This window comes from Cicer arietinum, chromosome 8, assembly GCF_000331145.2.
Source record: "Cicer arietinum cultivar CDC Frontier isolate Library 1 chromosome 8, Cicar.CDCFrontier_v2.0, whole genome shotgun sequence".
NCBI lineage: Eukaryota > Viridiplantae > Streptophyta > Magnoliopsida > Fabales > Fabaceae > Cicer > Cicer arietinum.
Window position 1 is genome coordinate 27063821 of NC_021167.2, and position 19122 is coordinate 27082942.

Consider the following 19122-nt stretch of genomic DNA (forward strand, 5'->3'; position numbering starts at 1 on the left):
TTTAATCTTTTTTTATTAATTCACAAAATCAGTTCATCTATTTTAAAATATGACACTTTTGATTGTCAATTTGATTTTTTAATTAAAAAATAACGATATGACATGCTTTAAATAACGCGACATATGATACAATGATATAAAATGATAAATACCCACATAATCGCAATAAAACCATCTAACAACTTAATTTTCAAGAATTTTTTTATATATATAGTTTAATTAATGGCATATGAATAATTAATACATCTAAATAATTCTACAAAATAAAATTGTATACCACATTATTTAAAATAGATTAAATCATAATTTTCTTGTTTAAAAATTCAAGAAACAGACTAAAACCGATAATTTTTAAATATAAAATCAATTTCGTAAATTATAAAAATAAATAAACTAAAATTATAATTAAATCAAGTCGTAAACTGCATAACCTTTAAACCATTCGATCGAGATCGAATAATCTTAAATTTAATTTAAAATTTAAAATTTAAACCGTCCTATAAAAATCAACGGTTTAAAATGTTGGCTGAACCTAAGTGCACGCATATATGACTGCACCTAAAACCTCTCTTCTCTGTCTTTGACTTGTTCAAAGCCGTCATTTCATATCTATAGACTACATTATTACACATTACTCTCTCTCACCTCTCGTTCTTCCCTTTTTCGTTATTTTTTCTTTCTCCTTTCCGTTTCAGTTATGCTTGCGTGATTCATCTATCTTTCTCTCTTCAAATCTTTCACCGTAATTAGAAAAAGAAGCTTCCAGAACTTCAACATTCTAACCGTTTCTTCTTCACTTCCTATTTCCATTTCATCAACTTCTTAGGGTTCACTTCTCAACCTTCTTCTTCATCTTCAATTTCGCACAACTCTTTCATTCTCAGATCTACCGTTTTCTCTTTCTTCAACAAATACTCGATTTCTTCTTACAATTTTTTTGAATACTTGATCGTTGACTTGAATTTGACTTAACTCCAACGTGCGTTTTTTGTTTTCTGTTTTTCAGTAGCGCAATTGAATTGCGAGGTTTTATTGACTTGTGATGATTGGAATCGCGTTTGAAGTTTGAAGTGAAGAATGGCGAGTCGGTTGAGAGAAGATGAGAAAAACGAGCGCGCGATTCGAGCTCTTCTCAAGCTTCAACCTAATCGAAGATGCATTAACTGCAACAGTATGGTAAGGTTCTATCAAATGTAGAAGCAATTGCTTTTGCTTATAAAAACTAGAGAAGAGATGATTTAGTAAAATACTATGAAGCACTATTAGTGACATGAACACCAGATAGGATACTGACTCGTCACCGATAATAATTTTAGAAAATGAATTAATTGAATGCATTCAATTTGTTAGTGTCGGACACCGACGCATGTCAGATGCCAGGACACACACGCATTCGATATGTGATACTCAAATTGAATGAGAAAAATGAATTAGTGTCATAATTATTATGGTTAGTTGAATGTATAGTGGTAGTTACTAGTTAGTTAGTCTTCTAACTAACTAACTAATCAAACTAAAACAAAAAATAATAACTAAGTCATTAACTCTAAACTCTCTATTGGGTAATCGATTAGTCTTTACTTCATTGAGCTTGTGAATTTAATTGCTTCAAATGAATTGAAACTAGCTAACTTGGTAGAATGTAGAATCAGTATGATATGATTGTATTTTCCCATTTATGCAATGTGAAACTAGACACAGTCTTTATATTTTTGGAGTAAATGGTTGAAAATTGGAGTTTGGGGGGTTAGATATGTATTTCGTTTAATATATTAAAAATGTGAGCTCATTTGAACTTATCTCTGATATAAGATAGGCTTTAAAAATAAGTTATGATAGGTTCGTAGGTTGTTTTGGTCTTATTTTAAGTAGTAGTTCACTGGGGCAAGCATTTGATAATTCTTTATAGTAACTCATTGAAGAAATGCCTAATTAATTACTATACCCAAACATGTCTATGGTGTTCCGATTCACAATTTGAATCTCGACTTGATAACAATGGTTGATAAAAACACAATTTCGTTATTAAATCACTTCCATTTAAAGCACTTCTAATAAAGATATTCATATTAGATTTTGGGAATGCACTCTTATATAGAGTTATTTGAACAAATCTTATAGCACTGTTTCACAGGGAATTTGAACAATGTCCGCACTCTTTCATACTACATAGTGTTATTCTTGAAACAACGTCCATAATATTTTCTAGTGGAATTTGAACAAATCGCTATTGTTCTACGATAGGCTACGGGATCTACGATTGACCACACTGTTTTGGCTAGAGGCTGCTAGCAAGGCGAAGGGTTATCCATAACCCTCATATTTCTTGTGTTTCTTTTGAGCAACTTGGGCTTACCGGTTCTGTCATTTGAAACCCTCTCTGATGAACACTTGAACTGTGGTTGTCAAAACACTTCCATTCCAATATCAGAGACTGATACTGTGACCTTATACCCTTTCGTTATTTTACATTGCTTTATGAGAAGAGTTCTTATTAATGATACTATTAAGGATACTGATTTCATTTTAAGAAGCTTCAAGAACAAAAGAGTGCTGGAACTATTATTGGGCTCTTCTGGAAAAGCTCTCCGCATCACCTCACCTGCATAAATGGCCTTTTTAACAGCTATAATTGCGTATATGACTATTGTCATTGACGAGGATTTGTTGTGTTTGAGTAATTTTGTCAAAATATTGCGGGATATGTTTCTTATTGCTCATATTGACTTGTACTTTAAATGATATTACGGAAAGCAACTTATCAACCAAAAATATTGGCCATTTCAATTTATATACATTCTCTAGATTCCATGGAAAACAGTATCCTTGATACAGAGATAAATTTGAATCTTTGCTTGAATTCTTTTCATAGGCATATTTGTATTTGTAGACTTTTAAGTGTTTTAAATTTCTAACCTCTTTTTAGAGCATTTTTTTAATTGCATTCTTCAGAACCAAGCATGAAAATTATTGCATTTGATGCTATTACAAGTCTATTACATTAATTATTTTCTTTCATATCTTTTGAAGGGACCACAATATGTGTGCACAAATTTCTGGACGTTTGTTTGCACTAATTGTAGTGGAATACAGTAAGTCCTTACAAGAGTTTTGCATATTGTAGTGTCTATATTTCTACCCTGTGATTTAAGTTGAATACTTGTTCTTATGGTTCATGATAGCCTGCTTTATCTAGAAGTATTGCTGATGCTGATTTTTTTTTAATGTTTCCATTTGTTTTGATGTTTTGTACGCTGATGAATGTATTCTCAATGATGAAGCTTGAAACATATTTATACTGCAAATTGTGTATTTTTTTTTTAGTATATTTTTTTATTGTTGTTTGTTATGGATTAGAGTTGGCAAAATGGTATACCTGCGAAAATCTGACTTTCTGTTGGCAGTTACTAAATCTCAACTAAGTCTAATGTGCATGCTCTCATTTGTGTGTATAAAGTGTGAACTGTATCTTGTTTAAAAGATATTGTTCTGTACTTGGCAATTACATTTCCTTTCAATTGCACACTTCTCTTCAAAACTCATGTGGTTTTTGTATGAATTTACAGCCGTGAATTTACACATCGTGTGAAATCAGTTTCAATGGCTAAATTTACTTCGCAAGAAGTTACTGCACTTCAAGAAGGAGGAAATCAAGTATTGATGTCATTTTGTGCTAAAACTCGTGCTATATATCATTTCATTCTGCTTGATATCATATATTTCTTAAGTTGATTTCAGCTTTATCTAATACTTGCAGCTTGCAAGGGACATTTATTTTAAAGAATGGGATGCACAGCACCATTCTTTCCCTGACAGCAGGTAACTACTTGCTTGTAAGTTTGCTTGTAAGTTTTCATGTATAGTTGCAGGGTGCGTTATTCATTTATTCTGATTGTCATATTTGGTGCCAGTAATGTTAACAGGCTCCGCGACTTTATTAAGCATGTTTATGTGGATAGGAGATTCACCGGAGATAGGAACTCTGATAAACCACCAAGAGTAAAGGCCGTAAGATTTCACCCTTCTGGATTCACCGTTTTAGGCAAATATCAGTCAAGTTGCATGCTATTGCTTTAGAATTGCTAGAATTTGTTTGCCAATTTTAACTTTAGTCTGTGCTCTTATGATGCATGTTGTTCAGGGTGACAAAGATGAGTCCTATGAAAACAGGAAAGTTGAGGCGTATCAGGGAGGATCTAGAAGCCCTCCATATAGTGACAGGTCTAGTCCTGGTGGAAGAAGTCCTGGATATGATCAAGAAAGTAGGCAATATGGTGATAATAAGAGAAGTCCTGGCCGTCCTCCAATTGTCAATGATTGGCGTCGTGAAGATCGTAGAATATCAGATGGAGATCGTAAGGTGGAAAGCCAATCTCCTGAGCGAGCTAGAGATCTAGGTTCTTCAAGCCCACCTGTGGTACGGCCCGTTAGAGATATTTTGGGAGAAAATGTAGTACCTCTTCGGATAAGTGGACCCCCCAACCCAAACAGTGGAAAGGCTGCTGACGCCTCAGCACTGACACAGGTGAAACTATTACTGTTGCTGATGTTCCATTTTGTCTGTTTAAGATGTAATATATAAACCAACAAACCATTTATATGTAGTTCATGACGTAGTATCAAAGCTTATAAACCAAGTGTCTTAAGCTCCATCCTTGGCACTCCCATTAGGCATTGGCCCATTATTTCAATACAAAATTGAATTTCAGCAGGTGTGTTTGTGCATTCCATGCCTGAAGACCAAAATGCTCTTCTTGAGGGAGTCTGTTAAAGAAATAATAATGTAAAAAACATTCATATTTCTTCACATAATAGTGTAAACTTTTGGGAGTTTTTGTTTATGACCTGGTTTAATCACCTGAGTTTTGAATTTTTTCTGTGAAGTTGCTTCATTATATCTATGATATGTTTATTACTGTTGCTGTGCTATAACAAATTTACTGTGTATTGTTGGTCGAAGCTGATATTTTTAGTTATTTCTGTAGAGATGTTTTTTTCTTTAGCTTACTGTTAATTTTATTATTCTCCTTATATTCATTTAAGTTTTTGTGTAAGCATTTAATGAGCAATGACAATCTAGTCAATTTATAAATTACATGAACAATACCTGCTCATCATGTACCTTGTTAATTTTCCATGAAATGTGGCTCACCATTTACTGTTTACTTTGTTTGGCATAAACTGCTTTGATTTTGAAAATTAACTATACGGCAATAACTGACTGTTCATAATTTCAGAGAACTGCATCCTCTGGTAGCTTGGTATCCAGCAACGAAAGCCCAGTAGATATTAAGCTTGAGACTACTACGAGCCTTATTGATTTTGATGCTGATCCTGAACCTATAGCTCCAGCGATTCCTCAAGCCCAACAAACTACTGTGCCACAACCTGTTTTGCAGTCAGGAAATTCCGCTGATGACAATTGGGCCTCTTTTGATGTTGTTTCTGAGGCGAAAAGAACTCCAAACACCTCAAATTTAAATCCACTTGAATCAGTATTGTCCCAATTGTCTGTGCCAGCATCCTTACCTGCTCATGCTTCAGGAGTCCAAGGTGATACGCATGTTGTAATGGTAGTGTGATAACATTACCAAGAAGTGAGGACTCATCTGTTTTACCTGCAGGACCTATTCCAGAAGCAGCTCCTAGTTCTGCTTATGGTGGTGCAAGTGCTGGCAGTTTTGCAGCTTTCCCACAAAGTGGTGCTTCAGTGCCATATCCTGGGCCGGCAACTGTATCACCTCTTAAAAATGCAGGGCAGTGGGCCAGTTTGCAGCATCAGCAACTAATGTTCCCTGCTGCATCTAGTCAGTCTGCCGGTCAACAATTTCCACAGTCAGTTGGTGGTGCTGTAAATAGTCAGGTTTGGCTAATGGAGCTGTCATGTCAAATGTATTGTCTGTTTATTTCTGATGTAGTATTCTTTTCACCCTTTCCTAAAAATATCTTGCAGCCATGGCACGTACCTTTTGTATCCACAGGACAGGGGCATCCGAGTACACCAATGCCACATGCATACCATCATGCTTCAAAGCCTGCCAATGAGGCTATAAACAGTGCTGTTTCTCAACCGTCTGCTGTAGAAGTAAAACCAAGTGGAAGATCAGAACTTCCTGAAGTAATTGGGACTTTTATTTTACTTCAGAATCTTTGTATTTTGTGTACACTTGCATGTGTTTACTGTTTGTCTTACAGTTTGTTGTGATTGGTGCAGGATCTGTTTACTGTAAAACACTCGGCCTTCCCTGCTCCAGTTCTAGGTTGGCAAATGGGTCTTCCTCAGGGCATGGGCATCTCAATGCAATATAATAATATGGTGGTACTATCACAATCCAGAATGATTTTCTTAGTATGCGATTGGATTAATCTTATTTGTGGTCCAAACAGCTTAGGATTAATATTCACAGAGAGGCCCTTTTTTGTGTGTTAAAAAGGACATTTTTCCTCAGAAAAAATGCATGTTTTTAATCTGTGGCTAGTACAAAAGTTTGAGTGTTTCTCTCATATAAATGTATCCCCGCTGTTGCAGCCGGTGCCAAGTTTTTCGCAGCCATCAAGGTCGACAAATCCATTTGATGTCAGCAGCAAACCAACCCCAGATCAAACCCCAAGTGTATGTGACTTTCATTGATTTATAACATTAGTGTGTTGTATCATTGACAATAATAGTTCCTACTCTTGTCAAGGTTTGGTGGATAATGCATGAGTACAAGTTCAAACCAGTTATATTTAACATTGCTTATTGAGGAATTTGCTCTTTTAAATTGCATATTTATGGAAGATAAATGATTGTTTGGATTTTATCCACTGTTAACTCATAATAAACTCATGATTAACTTGTGTTTCCATTGGAAGTTAATTAACTGTACATTACTGCCTAAATATTGCATCTTGCATTTTAGCAGAACTATATTGATCAATAAGAATAATGGACGTCTTGAAAACTGCTGTCTTTGTTTTCTTCATGATATCCTGTCATTGAAAAGGTTTGAACATTGAAGTGCAACATACTGACTTTTTAATATGTTGATTCATTAGTTAAATCAGACAGTATATACTGTCTTTGTTAGGGGAAAATATAAAAGGAAATTGCGGTTGTTGATTTTTTGGGTTTGTTTTCCTTAGATGCAGTTTCCTTCCATGTCATCCTTTCAAGGTGCCTTGCCTAGTGTACCACCATCAGTTGCACTACACCCTTCAAGCCTGGGAAATCCGTCGCATGCATGGACTCCACCCTTGCGCAATCCATCCTATGCCTGGACTCCAGCTCCATCGTCATCATATGCATCAGCCCTACCTCCACAAGCACAAACTCATGCATCAGCTCTGGGACCAGGTAATATTTATCCTTTTACCATTCTTCAATTAACTCACATAAGCCTATGGTCATTTTCTTTTTATCAGTATCCTGAACCATGTTAATATATCTCAGGGTCTTATATGGGGCAACAAATGGCAACTAACATACCAATGCCAAGGTAAATTTCTCTTCAATTAAAAAAATATTTATTACTTGCTCAGGCTGTTGAAGCTTATTAGATTTTATACTTCCTTTTGGAAACTCATATTTGGGTCTAATCCTTCATTTACTTCCCCATCCATGCTGTGTAGCATGAACTTCAATGATATGGGGAGCTCTTTATTCATATAAAACAAATTTTAACATCTCATTCTATAGTTTCACTGATGTTGTTCCTTGGCTGGACACATACAAGGTGGGAACTGCTGAGTGTTTTTAGTTTTTCTAGCTTATGAAGTAATATGTGATGGGGACAATTTATCATGGATAAAATTGATGATAGGAGATTGGTGTTCAGCATTACTTTGCCGCTAAGATTTTAACTAAATGTGCACGTGTGCAGGCAAGAAGTTGGGAATTTTGGAACGGAGGGATCCGTTTTCGGCTTGTCAAATCCAGAACAGCAGCTGACTGATAGGCCGTCAACCACTCCCACCTCTAACTCATTCCCTAGAGGAGGGAACCCATTTGGATAATGTAAAGAATTGTTCACTTAGACTTGTAAATTCAAACATCAACTCATTGCACCCTGTACAAATATGTGTAAGTTTCGGTTTCTGTTTGTGGATTGAAGTTGCACATGCATATGAAGGATTTGTGATGACCGGCTTTAGGTTGAAGTGATATATTTTGGCCGTGTAAATTGTTTATTGATATAGGATAGGCCGAGAGGGGGGAGACTATCTACTTTCTTGGAAGAGGGGCGTTAGAGGACTGAGATAAAGACCTAATGAATGAAGGCGTTGCAGAAAACCTTTCGATCCTTTTTTTCTTTTTAAGTTTTTGGGTGCGCCCATGTCTTCATTTGTAATTGTAGATTGCATAATGAGGGGCGTTAGAGGACTGAGATAAAGACCTAATGAATGAAGGCGTTGCAGAAAACCTTTCGATCCTTTTTTTCTTTTTAAGTTTTTGGGTGCGCCCATGTCTTCATTTGTAATTGTAGATTGCATAATGAGGGGCGTTAGAGGACTGAGATAAAGACCTAATGAATGAAGGCGTTGCAGAAAACCTTTCGATCCTTTTTTTCTTTTTAAGTTTTTGGGTGCGCCCATGTCTTCATTTGTAATTGTAGATTGCATAATGAGGGGCGTTAGAGGACTGAGATAAAGACCTAATGAATGAAGGCGTTGCAGAAAACCTTTCGATCCTTTTTTTCTTTTTAAGTTTTTGGGTGCGCCCATGTCTTCATTTGTAATTGTAGATTGCATAATGAGGGGCGTTAGAGGACTGAGATAAAGACCTAATGAATGAAGGCGTTGCAGAAAACCTTTCGATCCTTTTTTTCTTTTTAAGTTTTTGGGTGCGCCCATGTCTTCATTTGTAATTGTAGATTGCATAATGAGGGGCGTTAGAGGACTGAGATAAAGACCTAATGAATGAAGGCGTTGCAGAAAACCTTTCGATCCTTTTTTTCTTTTTAAGTTTTTGGGTGCGCCCATGTCTTCATTTGTAATTGTAGATTGCATAATGAGGGGCGTTAGAGGACTGAGATAAAGACCTAATGAATGAAGGCGTTGCAGAAAACCTTTCGATCCTTTTTTTCTTTTTAAGTTTTTGGGTGCGCCCATGTCTTCATTTGTAATTGTAGATTGCATAATGAGGGGCGTTAGAGGACTGAGATAAAGACCTAATGAATGAAGGCGTTGCAGAAAACCTTTCGATCCTTTTTTTCTTTTTAAGTTTTTGGGTGCGCCCATGTCTTCATTTGTAATTGTAGATTGCATAATGAGGGGCGTTAGAGGACTGAGATAAAGACCTAATGAATGAAGGCGTTGCAGAAAACCTTTCGATCCTTTTTTTCTTTTTAAGTTTTTGGGTGCGCCCATGTCTTCATTTGTAATTGTAGATTGCATAATGAGGGGCGTTAGAGGACTGAGATAAAGACCTAATGAATGAAGGCGTTGCAGAAAACCTTTCGATCCTTTTTTTCTTTTTAAGTTTTTGGGTGCGCCCATGTCTTCATTTGTAATTGTAGATTGCATAATGGTGTCTGCATATTTGGTACCCTTTAGCTGTGCTCTTTTTTGATTTTACAATATTGTAAGATTTTGTAATCTCGCAATTTTAGCAAGGTCTTTTTTATGTGGAAAGTGCATGTTATCAACTTATTACAGCCTTTATAGTTCTATGCCTCTTTCTTTTTATTAAAGATAATTAGCTATCTATTATTATTAGTTTAGTTTTGTATTATTTTAGTTTGACAAAGTCTTAGACCTCTATTTTATTAGGAGGTTTGGTTAGGCAGTTAGACTGAATTCTCTTTGAGTTTTCATTCTTATTTGGTTGATTTTCAATATATATAAAATGGGAAAAATCAAATTAGAGAAAGAGAACTTTCTAATTAATAAATGAGGTATCCTAGAAATATTGAATATTTGAGTATGAATTTCACTAATATGGTATCAAGAGCAAAACACATAGTGCATTCTTGCTTATCTCATTTATTTTGCGCTTCTCTTTGATTTCTTCTTCTTCCACAGTGCCCTTATTTCTTTTTAATTGCGATGGATGAATTAGATCCTGAAACTTCTTATTCTTCATCTTTTGATGACTAATCTCAAATTCATCAACATATCAAGAAATCCCCAAATCGCAATCGCCACTATCAAAATGATATGCTCAATCCCTACTTCATGCATCCCAGTGACAACCCTAGCTCGCTCTCGTTTCTCCACCTCTTAACAACACCAATTTCCACACATGGTCTAGCACAATGCTTGTCGCTCCAAGAACAAATCGGGGTTCGTTCTTGGAACCCTAAATGTCATCCTGATTTAGACCAGCTTTCAATTGCTTGGGATAGATGTAATACCATGGACATGTCCTGGATAACCAATTCTCTTGATTCAGACATTGCCCAGAGCATAATGTGGATGGAATCTGCAACTGACATATGGAAGGAATTGAAAGATAAATATTGTTACGACGACGTCTTCCGTATCTCTGATTACTGCACTATTACTAACTACTTCACAACTTTAAAGAAGTTTTGACAATAACTTGACAATTTTCGTACTCTCCCTACCTGTTCATGTAACCCTAAATGTTCTTGCAACTTATTACCCAAAATTTGTGCTTATAGAGACAACAATTATGTCATTATATTTCTTAAAGGTCTAAATGAGCAATATTCACCGGTTCGGCCTCAAATAATGTTGATAGATCATCTTCCTAACATTACCAAAGTTTTCTCTATGCTCATCCAACAAGAAATGCAGTTCTTTAATCCTAGTGACGAAGTAAAATCTATTGCTGTCATTTTCTAACTATGGTCGTGGCTCTATTCCAAGTGGTGGACGTAATTTTGGTGGTCGTGGCTTTACTCCCAATGGTGGACGTAATTCTGGTGGTTGTGGACGTGGCTACTAGGTGTGCAATCATTGGCCATATTCGCCTAACTATCCGCCTAACTATCCCTTGCCATATTTTGTCACTTCAAACAATTGTTCCTTTGCTAATCAATATTCTGATATTGATGATCATGCTGATGAATATGATAATTTCACTGTTGGTTCACAAAGTTTCACGTTGGATCAACAAAATGCCTTACTCGCATTACTACAAGCTTCCGACGCTTCTACTTCCAACACGGTCAATCACTTTCAGAACTCTTCTTCATATGTTTTGGGTAATCCTTCATCTCATCATGTTTTGAATTTATTTTCCAATCATTCTCGGCTCCTCGACATAGGTGCCACTAATCACGTATGTTTTTCTGCTGATATGTTTCAATCTTTTAAACATATTCCATTCATTTCAATAAAATTGATTAACGATTCCATGATTATTGCTCAGTTTTCTAGCACTGTTTTTTTTTTAATAACGTGTTTTATCTTAGTGATGTACTTTACTTACCTCAATTCACTATCAATCTAATTTTTGTTCCTAGGTTAACTAGTTCTCTTAACTGCAATCTTATTTTTCATGCCACTAATTGTGTAATACAGGACAACATCTCCCATCAGATGATTGGTATAACTCATATTCAACATGGATTGTATTTGCTTACTTTTCCCAAATTACACGTTTCTTCTGTTTCTTGTAATTTCTATTCAACTTTGCTTTCTAGTATACATAATGTCCTAGGAACCAATTGTAATATCTGGCACTTTCGGCTTGGACATCCTTCTTTGGATACTTTGCAACTTCTTAATAAACATTTTCCTTTTGTTCATATTAATAAATGTCATTCCCCTTGTGATATATGTTTATATGCCAGACAAAAGTGATTGCCCTTTTCTCAAAGTGTTTCATGTTCCGATGCTTGTTTTGATCTTATTCATATGGATATTTGAGGACCATTCTCCGTTCCATCTATATTTGGTTACAAATATTTTTTTAACTGTTATGAGTGATAAAAGTAGATATTGTTGGATTTTTCTTATGAAACTTAAGTATGAAACCTTTTTCTTGTTAAGTCTTTTATTTTTTTTGTTCATACTCAGTTTAATAAGAAGGTTAAATGCATTCGTACTGATAATGACCCTGAGTTTAAAAAAAAATATTTTTATCAAACTAACGGCATAATCCACCAAACATCTTGTGTGGAAATCCCTCAGCAAAATTGAATTGTTGATCGTAAACATCAACACATTTTGAATGTAGCCCGTGCACTTTTGTTTCAAGCTAAAATTCCCAAACATTTTTGGGCTCATGCCATTGTTCATGTAGTCTTTCTTATTAATAGGTTGCCTTCCAAGCTATTACATTTTGATTCTCTTTTTAACATACTTTATAATACTTCTCCTGACATTTCCAACTTGAAAGTTTTTGGTTGCTTGTGTTTCTTTACTACTTTAAAATCTAATAGGAAGAAATTTGACTCACAATCTCGCAAATGCGTTTACTTGAGACAAAAACTTGGCACTAAAAGGTTATGTTCTTTTTTATGTTCATAATAAAGAAATATTTATGTCGAGGGACACTATTTTTTTTAGTTTATATTTCCTTATCCTATAGTTAATTCTACTTTGAAGCAACCAAATCATCTCCTTGTTGACAATGACCTTGCTAAGGGTTACACCCAAACTGAGAGTCTTAATTATTTAGACACCTTAAGTCCAGTTGTGAAAATGACTAATATTCGTTTATTACTTTCTGTGACTGCCATTCGCAACTGGTTTTTATTTCAACTTGACATAAACACAACTTTTCTCCATGGAGATCTTAATGAGGATGTTTACATGAATTTTCCTCTTGGCCTTGATGTTTCTAATAAAAATATGGTTTGCAAACTCAAAAGATCCCTTTATGGATTAAAACAAGTGAGTAAGCAGTGAAATACCAAATTATGCTCTTCTTTAACACAACTTCATTTTGTTCAATCTAATCTGATTATTCCTTGTTTACTCACTCTACTTCGACTGGTTTTACCGTCATTCTTATTTATGTCGACGACCTTATTGTTGCCGGTGACGGTTTCACTGAAATTCAATCAATTAAATCATCATTGAAATATGTTTTTAGTATTAAAGACCTTGGTATTCTTAAATATTTTCTTGGTTTTGAAATAGGTCGCAATAACGATGGTATTTCCTTGTGTCAGAGGAAATACTCTTTGGATCTTCTTGCAGAAACTGGCTTGCTAGGTTCAAAACCTTGTTCTACACCAATGGGTGCCAATTTAAAATTATATAGTACCACTGGTCAGCCCCTTTCAGATGCCACTGTTATTAGAAAATTGATTGGCCAACTTTTATATCTCACAAATACCCATCCTGATATATCTTTCTCTATTTGTAGGTTAAGCCAGTTTATGTCTACAGTCTACACCAAGAGACCTGCATTTCCAAGCTGCGTTTCGTGTTGTCCGGTTTCTCAAAAATAGTCCTGGTAACGAACTTTTCTTTGCTGCAAATTCAACTTTCAGTATCAAAGGCTTTTGCGACTTTTACTGGGGTGCATGTCAAGACACTAGGCGATCAATCATGAGTTTTTGCTTCTTCCTTGGTACTCCATTAATTTCTTGGAAAAGTAAGAAACAACTTACTGTTTCTCATTCTTCAGCAGAAGCAGAATATCGTGCGCTCGCTCAAGCTACGTGTGAAGCACAATGGCTTTTGTATTTACTACATTATCTGCAGGTTTCTCATCCAAAACCGGTTGTCCTATACTGCGACAACAAATCTGCCATGCACATCGCTTCGAATCCTGTTTTTCATGAACGAAGCAAACACATTGAAATGGATTGTCATGTCATTAGAGATAAAATTCGAGATGGAATTCTTCACTTAATGTCGATTCCTTCTGCTGAACAGACTGCAAACATAAAGCATTACACCCATTCCCTTACATACATCTTTTGTCCAAACTCGGAATGATGGATATCCATTCCCGTTTGACGGGGGATATTAAACATAACTAGCTATCTATTATTATTATTAGTTTAGTTTGACAAAGTCTTAGACCTCCACTTTATTAAGAGGTTTGTTTAGGCAACTGAATTCTCTTTGAGTTTTCTTTCTTATTTTGTTGATTATCAATATATATAAAATGGAAAAAAAAAACCCAAATTAGAGAGAGATAACGTTATAATCAATAAATGAGATATTTCAGAAATATTGAAAATTAAGTATGAATTTCACTAATACTTTTTACTAAAGTTGTCTGATAGTGGTTGATTTTTATGTTCTATCCTAATGAATCGGTCTCCCCTAGGTTGCAATTTAAATTTCTATGGAATGTTACAATTTGTTTATCAGTTAAATTGATAAACACACGAAATTATGTACAATGGGTGGATAGTGTGAGTGTGCTATTTGAGAATGCAGATTCTACTTGACCCTATGCCCTTAATGAATACAGATCCTACACTATTCCTTTCCTAAATCAACAGCATTTGTGCTAGAACTCATTTCTGGAGTGTTCCATTTGAAGTTCCTTTTTTGTATCTGTTCTCATGTAGATTCAGTATCTCTTTTGTTTATAACTGGAGCTATCAGCATCCATACTGTCAAAAAGAAAAGAAAAAAAAAAAAAAACTTTCTTTTAGTGTCTTTGCTCAATAACTTACATTAAGTGTTAGATAGTAGAAACTATGAAACATTGACACAAACATAAAAGACATTGATAATACTACCTCTGGTCTTGTTTGTCTTATATATAAGAGAAAAATTTATTAATAAAAGTTAGGCTTAATTGTAGTTTTAGTCTCTCTATTTTAGTTGAATCACGCAAGTAGTCATTCCATTTTATTTTTCCTCAGTTTTGGTTCAAACCTTGATGAAATGTCATTTTTTTAAGTCACACCACACCACGAGATCTTAAAACATGGTGTGGTTTAAATAAACGCAAAAAAATGAAACTTCATCAAATTTTGAACCAAAATTTTGTTTGGGGACCAAAACAAGGATAAATAAAATGCAGAGACTATTTTCACGATTCAGTTAAAATAAGAGGACTAAAATTGCAATTAAACATAAAAATTATGATGGTATTTGTTGGTGTTTTCGGACACCAACATGTGTTAGTACACATATATCGAAATTCTTTTCATTTTTTTAATTAATTATAATACTTCAGAAGAAAAAAACTTACGGTATACAAATACTGTCAACCATTCATTTGCTACCTTGACCCAAGTACTGGTCCAGCCCACATCAATTGTCCATCTGCAGAACAACATAACTTATTACATTTTGTTTCCACAAAATTTATGGTTGCTCTTAAAGAAAGAGTCAACATGAAATAAATTTGATACTATAAGTGAGAAGAAACCAAAAAAGAAAAAAAAAACAATGAATGATAACATTTTGTGAGTAGCATTGATGTTAAGTAATTAGATGCATTTCTATTGAACATAAAATACAGGTATTAAAATAAAATAAACAATTAATGTATCTTAAAATATATAATTTTTTCTTATATATGAGATAAAAATAAGGTATAATTGCTCCTTCAAATAACACTTCAGTCTTTTATTTATTTATTTAAATTTTTTTTGATTTGGTCATTTACTTAATTTTAAATAAATAATTTGATCTTTTATGTTTTAAAATGTTAACAATGTTATCATTTTTTCTTTACAAAAATTCATCAAAACTTTCAAACAAAACTCATAAAATTAATTATCATTTTTAATATAATGCAAATTTCATCAAATTTATAATCCAAATATTCAAATAAACACATATTTTCATTCTTTATATTTTTGAATTTTTGTAATAAAATTAAATAAATAACCGAATTGAAAAAAAAAAAGAAATATTATCTAAAACTAATTTAAAGGGCCATGAACAATTATGCTTAAAAATAAATATGAAACGTACTTTCTCATAGAATGATTACTATTCCATCCATTCAACAGCATTGCAAAGTACATAGCTCCTGTTGCAAAAACAAAATGGAAGAAGCCATAACCATATGGAACATCATCATCTTCTTCTTCTTGCTTATCACTTTTCTTTAACCGCAAATTAATTCTATGTTAGTTATGTATTGTAGAACCTTATATTAAAATTCAAATTTGATTTTGCAACAAACCTGAAAGCATTGGGAATCTATGCCTGTAGAAAATGTTGCATAAACAATAGCCAATAGTCCAATAACAAAGCTCTGCCAACAGTCATTGTCACATGTCAGCCAACATTAAAGACAATGACAACAAAAGACAAAAATATAGAAGAAAAAATAATTTTTACTTCATCTTTTTTTTTTTGTCAATAATTTTTTTACTCTATTAGAAAATATATTTTCAAACAAAAATATAGTTTTTCACATGAAAGTATACTTTTGAAAAATATGTGTAGCTTTTTTAGAAATGTGGGGTGCAAAAAGAACCTCCCATAATAAAACACATTTTAACTAATTTACAAAAGATATCTAATCATAGAGTAAATACTTAAATATATTATATTAGGATGTTAAAATATGATTAAATGTATATGTTAAACCTATTTAAGAGCCTATAATATGTTATGCAAAAATAGTTTGAGAAAAATAATTCTCAAGCAACAAGAGGCTAAAAGACATATATATACAAACAAAAATATTTGTAGATTCACAAGTCACAACTATCTTGTTTAAAGAGAAATTCCAACATTTAAGTTCAAATTTCAGTAGAACATGAAATGAGAAATATTACAATGATGGTATGCCATTGTGTTTTGCTTTTAGTGTTTGGCTTCCTGAAGCATGCTTCTTCTGGTTCACTACATGCACAAATATTTTCTGACATTCATATTTAATAGAAATGAAGATGGATCATAGAAGCAATAAATGAAGAAAAAAAAGTTAAATAAAAAAACAAGACTTGGATGAATATGTCTTTTTGTCTTTTATATTGCATCTATGCTTCTTTGTGGGGAAAAGACTCTAAACATTAGAAGCTACATGCTAACATGCATTGGTTGAGTTCTTTCAAATTCAAGTTTGAGTTGTTAGTCTCGAATGGAGATTTGTTGTTTATATCTTTTAGTAGTCCTGATCATTAGTTTGTTGTTTTTCTCGTTATTCTCACAGTGGAGCTAAGCTCATCTAGTTCGATTTGGTGGGAGAACTAAAACAAATCCTAATGTAATGAATTAAATCTAGTGATGTGGACTATCCTTCACATTTGAGTTAAAATTGTTGGAATTTAAATATGAGTAGTTAGTTCTGCGACAATTAGTATTAAACCAAATTAAAGATATATAAAAGATATGATCGATATTAAAATCTCTTAAAATTTTAGATATATATTTTTTTAAATCCAAGTCTCTTAGTGATCCTCATTATTAGTGTGTTGCTATTCTTAGTGCTCCTTCTAACTCCCCAATAAAATTATATCAATTTAAAATGCAAAAGTATAAGAAAAAATTGGTAGCTTACCTTCTAATTGCACCCCAACAAAGGTAGACAACATATAGCCCCATCAATGCTGGACTTAGAATGCCACCATTTATCTATTTGAGGGGGAAAAAAATTTACTTCAAATTTTTATGAGAAAAAGCGAATTTTTACATTATTTAAATTATATTTTAATATTTTAAGATAGTAATTCGAGAATATTGTTAAACTTAAAAATAATATGCATAATAAATATAATTTAAAAATTAACGATGCAAATTGAATATAATTTAAAATATTAAATTAATTAAAAAAACTATTTAAAAATTGAACTAAATTTAAATATTTTATTTATTTATAAATAAACATACTTTTGAATGTAGAGATACACTTATCATGAGTTGGAGAAGTACTAGGGTCCAAGTGATGAAGAAAATGTTGAGGAGGCAAGATGGTTTAGGTGCATACGAAATGTACATAAAAACTATTCCAGCCAAACAAATAACATATGAACCTATTGATAATAGAAGCACATGAAATTGGCTGCATAAAAAAATTCAAGGTTAATGCATATACTAAGGAAGAATTTCATATATGATATGAACACTTTTTTTTAAATGAGAAATGTTAGAAATTAGTTGTTAGATTTGTAAATAAAGAAAGTATTTTTTAAATTATAAAAAAAAATGCATAATTTATCATATTTAAAAAAATGTTACATTTTTTAAAGATAAAATAGACTGGATAATTAACATACTAAGAGTATGTTTATGGAATAATAAATCATATGATAAATAAAATTGATGAACTTGCATACTAGTTTATTAACATAGAAAAACATACCATTTATTTGAATTTTTTTTAGGTATACAACAATCATTTATCCATATAATAAAGCTGACTATACTTATTAGTTGAATTATGAGGAAAACCCTGAAAAAAGATAATACAATTAAAACATTAATCACATATCATCAATTTAAAACAATAATATAGTTAAAATATTTATAAGAGAATTAAAAGTATACCCAGAACCAAAATGTGCAGCCTTCCCTGCCCAAAAAAAATAAATTGTATCAGAGGAATAATATAATTTGTTTAAAATATTAACAATAAATAATAAATACAAATATTTTAAAAACTGAATTAAATATTAAACCAACGAAACTTCTAAATCATAATTCAACTACTTTAAATTATTCGAATCAAGATAAAACCATGATCAAATAACCGAATTATAGAAAATAATAATTTTCAGTTCAATCGGTTAAATTGTCCTGTTCGATTCGATTTTTAAAATATTTACAAATAAAAAATATTAATAATTGGAGGCTAAAATTTACCAACCATAGAGATCAATCAATTTAGAAGGGAGTAAAAATGGGATGATTGTCAATAGAATCCAGAGAACAATCTTTATTGACCACCATCCAGAATGCCATTTATCTCTTACTCCATTCAACTTAGAAGTGAATGTAGTTGAACAAAACATCACCATAAAAAATAGCTTATCAAGAATTAAGGTTCACTTTAAACCTTTCATCAACCAAATTAAGTTCCTAATTAATGAATAAACAGTTTAATTAAACACTTATAATATAAAGTGTTTATATATAAATTATTTTTATATTAAATTATAAAATAAATTTAAATTATTTTTATATAAGTTATAAACTATTTTTATAAGCTATCTTGCCGAGTTTATAAAAATAAATTATAGACATATCATAAACTCTCACTAAGAGACTCACAAATGATCATATTTAAAATCAAATATTTTTTATACCAAAAATAAAATAAAATATTTTAATCAAAACAAGTCATATATATATATA

At 32.7% G+C, this 19122-nt stretch overlaps 2 protein-coding genes across 6 annotated transcripts in view; one reads left to right on the plus strand and one right to left on the minus strand.

Annotated features, from left to right (window-relative positions):
* The first annotated feature begins 612 nt into the window (after positions 1-612).
* LOC101510668 (uncharacterized) lies at positions 613-9612 on the plus strand. 5 transcript variants are annotated; one of them, XR_190309.4, is made up of 16 exons: positions 614-827; positions 1007-1176; positions 3031-3092; positions 3567-3654; positions 3758-3819; positions 3912-4008; positions 4142-4525; positions 5238-5553; positions 5625-5863; positions 5954-6118; positions 6215-6319; positions 6530-6613; positions 7126-7336; positions 7433-7478; positions 7863-8062; positions 8179-9612. XR_190309.4 is itself a non-coding variant. In XM_027337286.2 (15 exons), the coding sequence occupies exons 2-15, from the start codon at positions 1078-1080 to the stop codon at positions 7993-7995; spliced, it is 2082 nt and encodes a 693-aa protein (XP_027193087.1). In that variant the 5' UTR covers positions 613-827; positions 1007-1077; the 3' UTR covers positions 7996-9612. The 5 variants fall into 5 exon arrangements, 4 of the variants coding, with proteins under 4 accessions (XP_027193087.1, XP_004512957.1, XP_004512959.1 ...); XM_027337286.2 differs by having other exon boundaries at positions 613-827; positions 6215-6316; positions 7132-7336; positions 7863-9612; XM_004512900.4 differs by having other exon boundaries at positions 7863-9612.
* A 4696-nt stretch (positions 9613-14308) lies between these two features.
* The window catches only part of LOC101511619 (uncharacterized), a 5721-nt gene continuing 907 nt past the window's right edge, over positions 14309-19122 (minus strand). The window contains exons 3-12 of the mRNA XM_004512903.3: positions 18635-18794; positions 18316-18340; positions 18131-18220; positions 17659-17830; positions 17330-17403; positions 16605-16671; positions 16004-16075; positions 15790-15923; positions 15059-15132; positions 14309-14471 (exon numbers count right to left, since the gene is read on the minus strand). Of these exons, the coding sequence (XP_004512960.1) occupies positions 14419-14471; positions 15059-15132; positions 15790-15923; positions 16004-16075; positions 16605-16671; positions 17330-17403; positions 17659-17830; positions 18131-18220; positions 18316-18340; positions 18635-18794 (921 nt within the window). The 3' untranslated portion in view covers positions 14309-14418. The remainder of the gene's footprint in view (positions 14472-15058; positions 15133-15789; positions 15924-16003; positions 16076-16604; positions 16672-17329; positions 17404-17658; positions 17831-18130; positions 18221-18315; positions 18341-18634; positions 18795-19122) is intronic.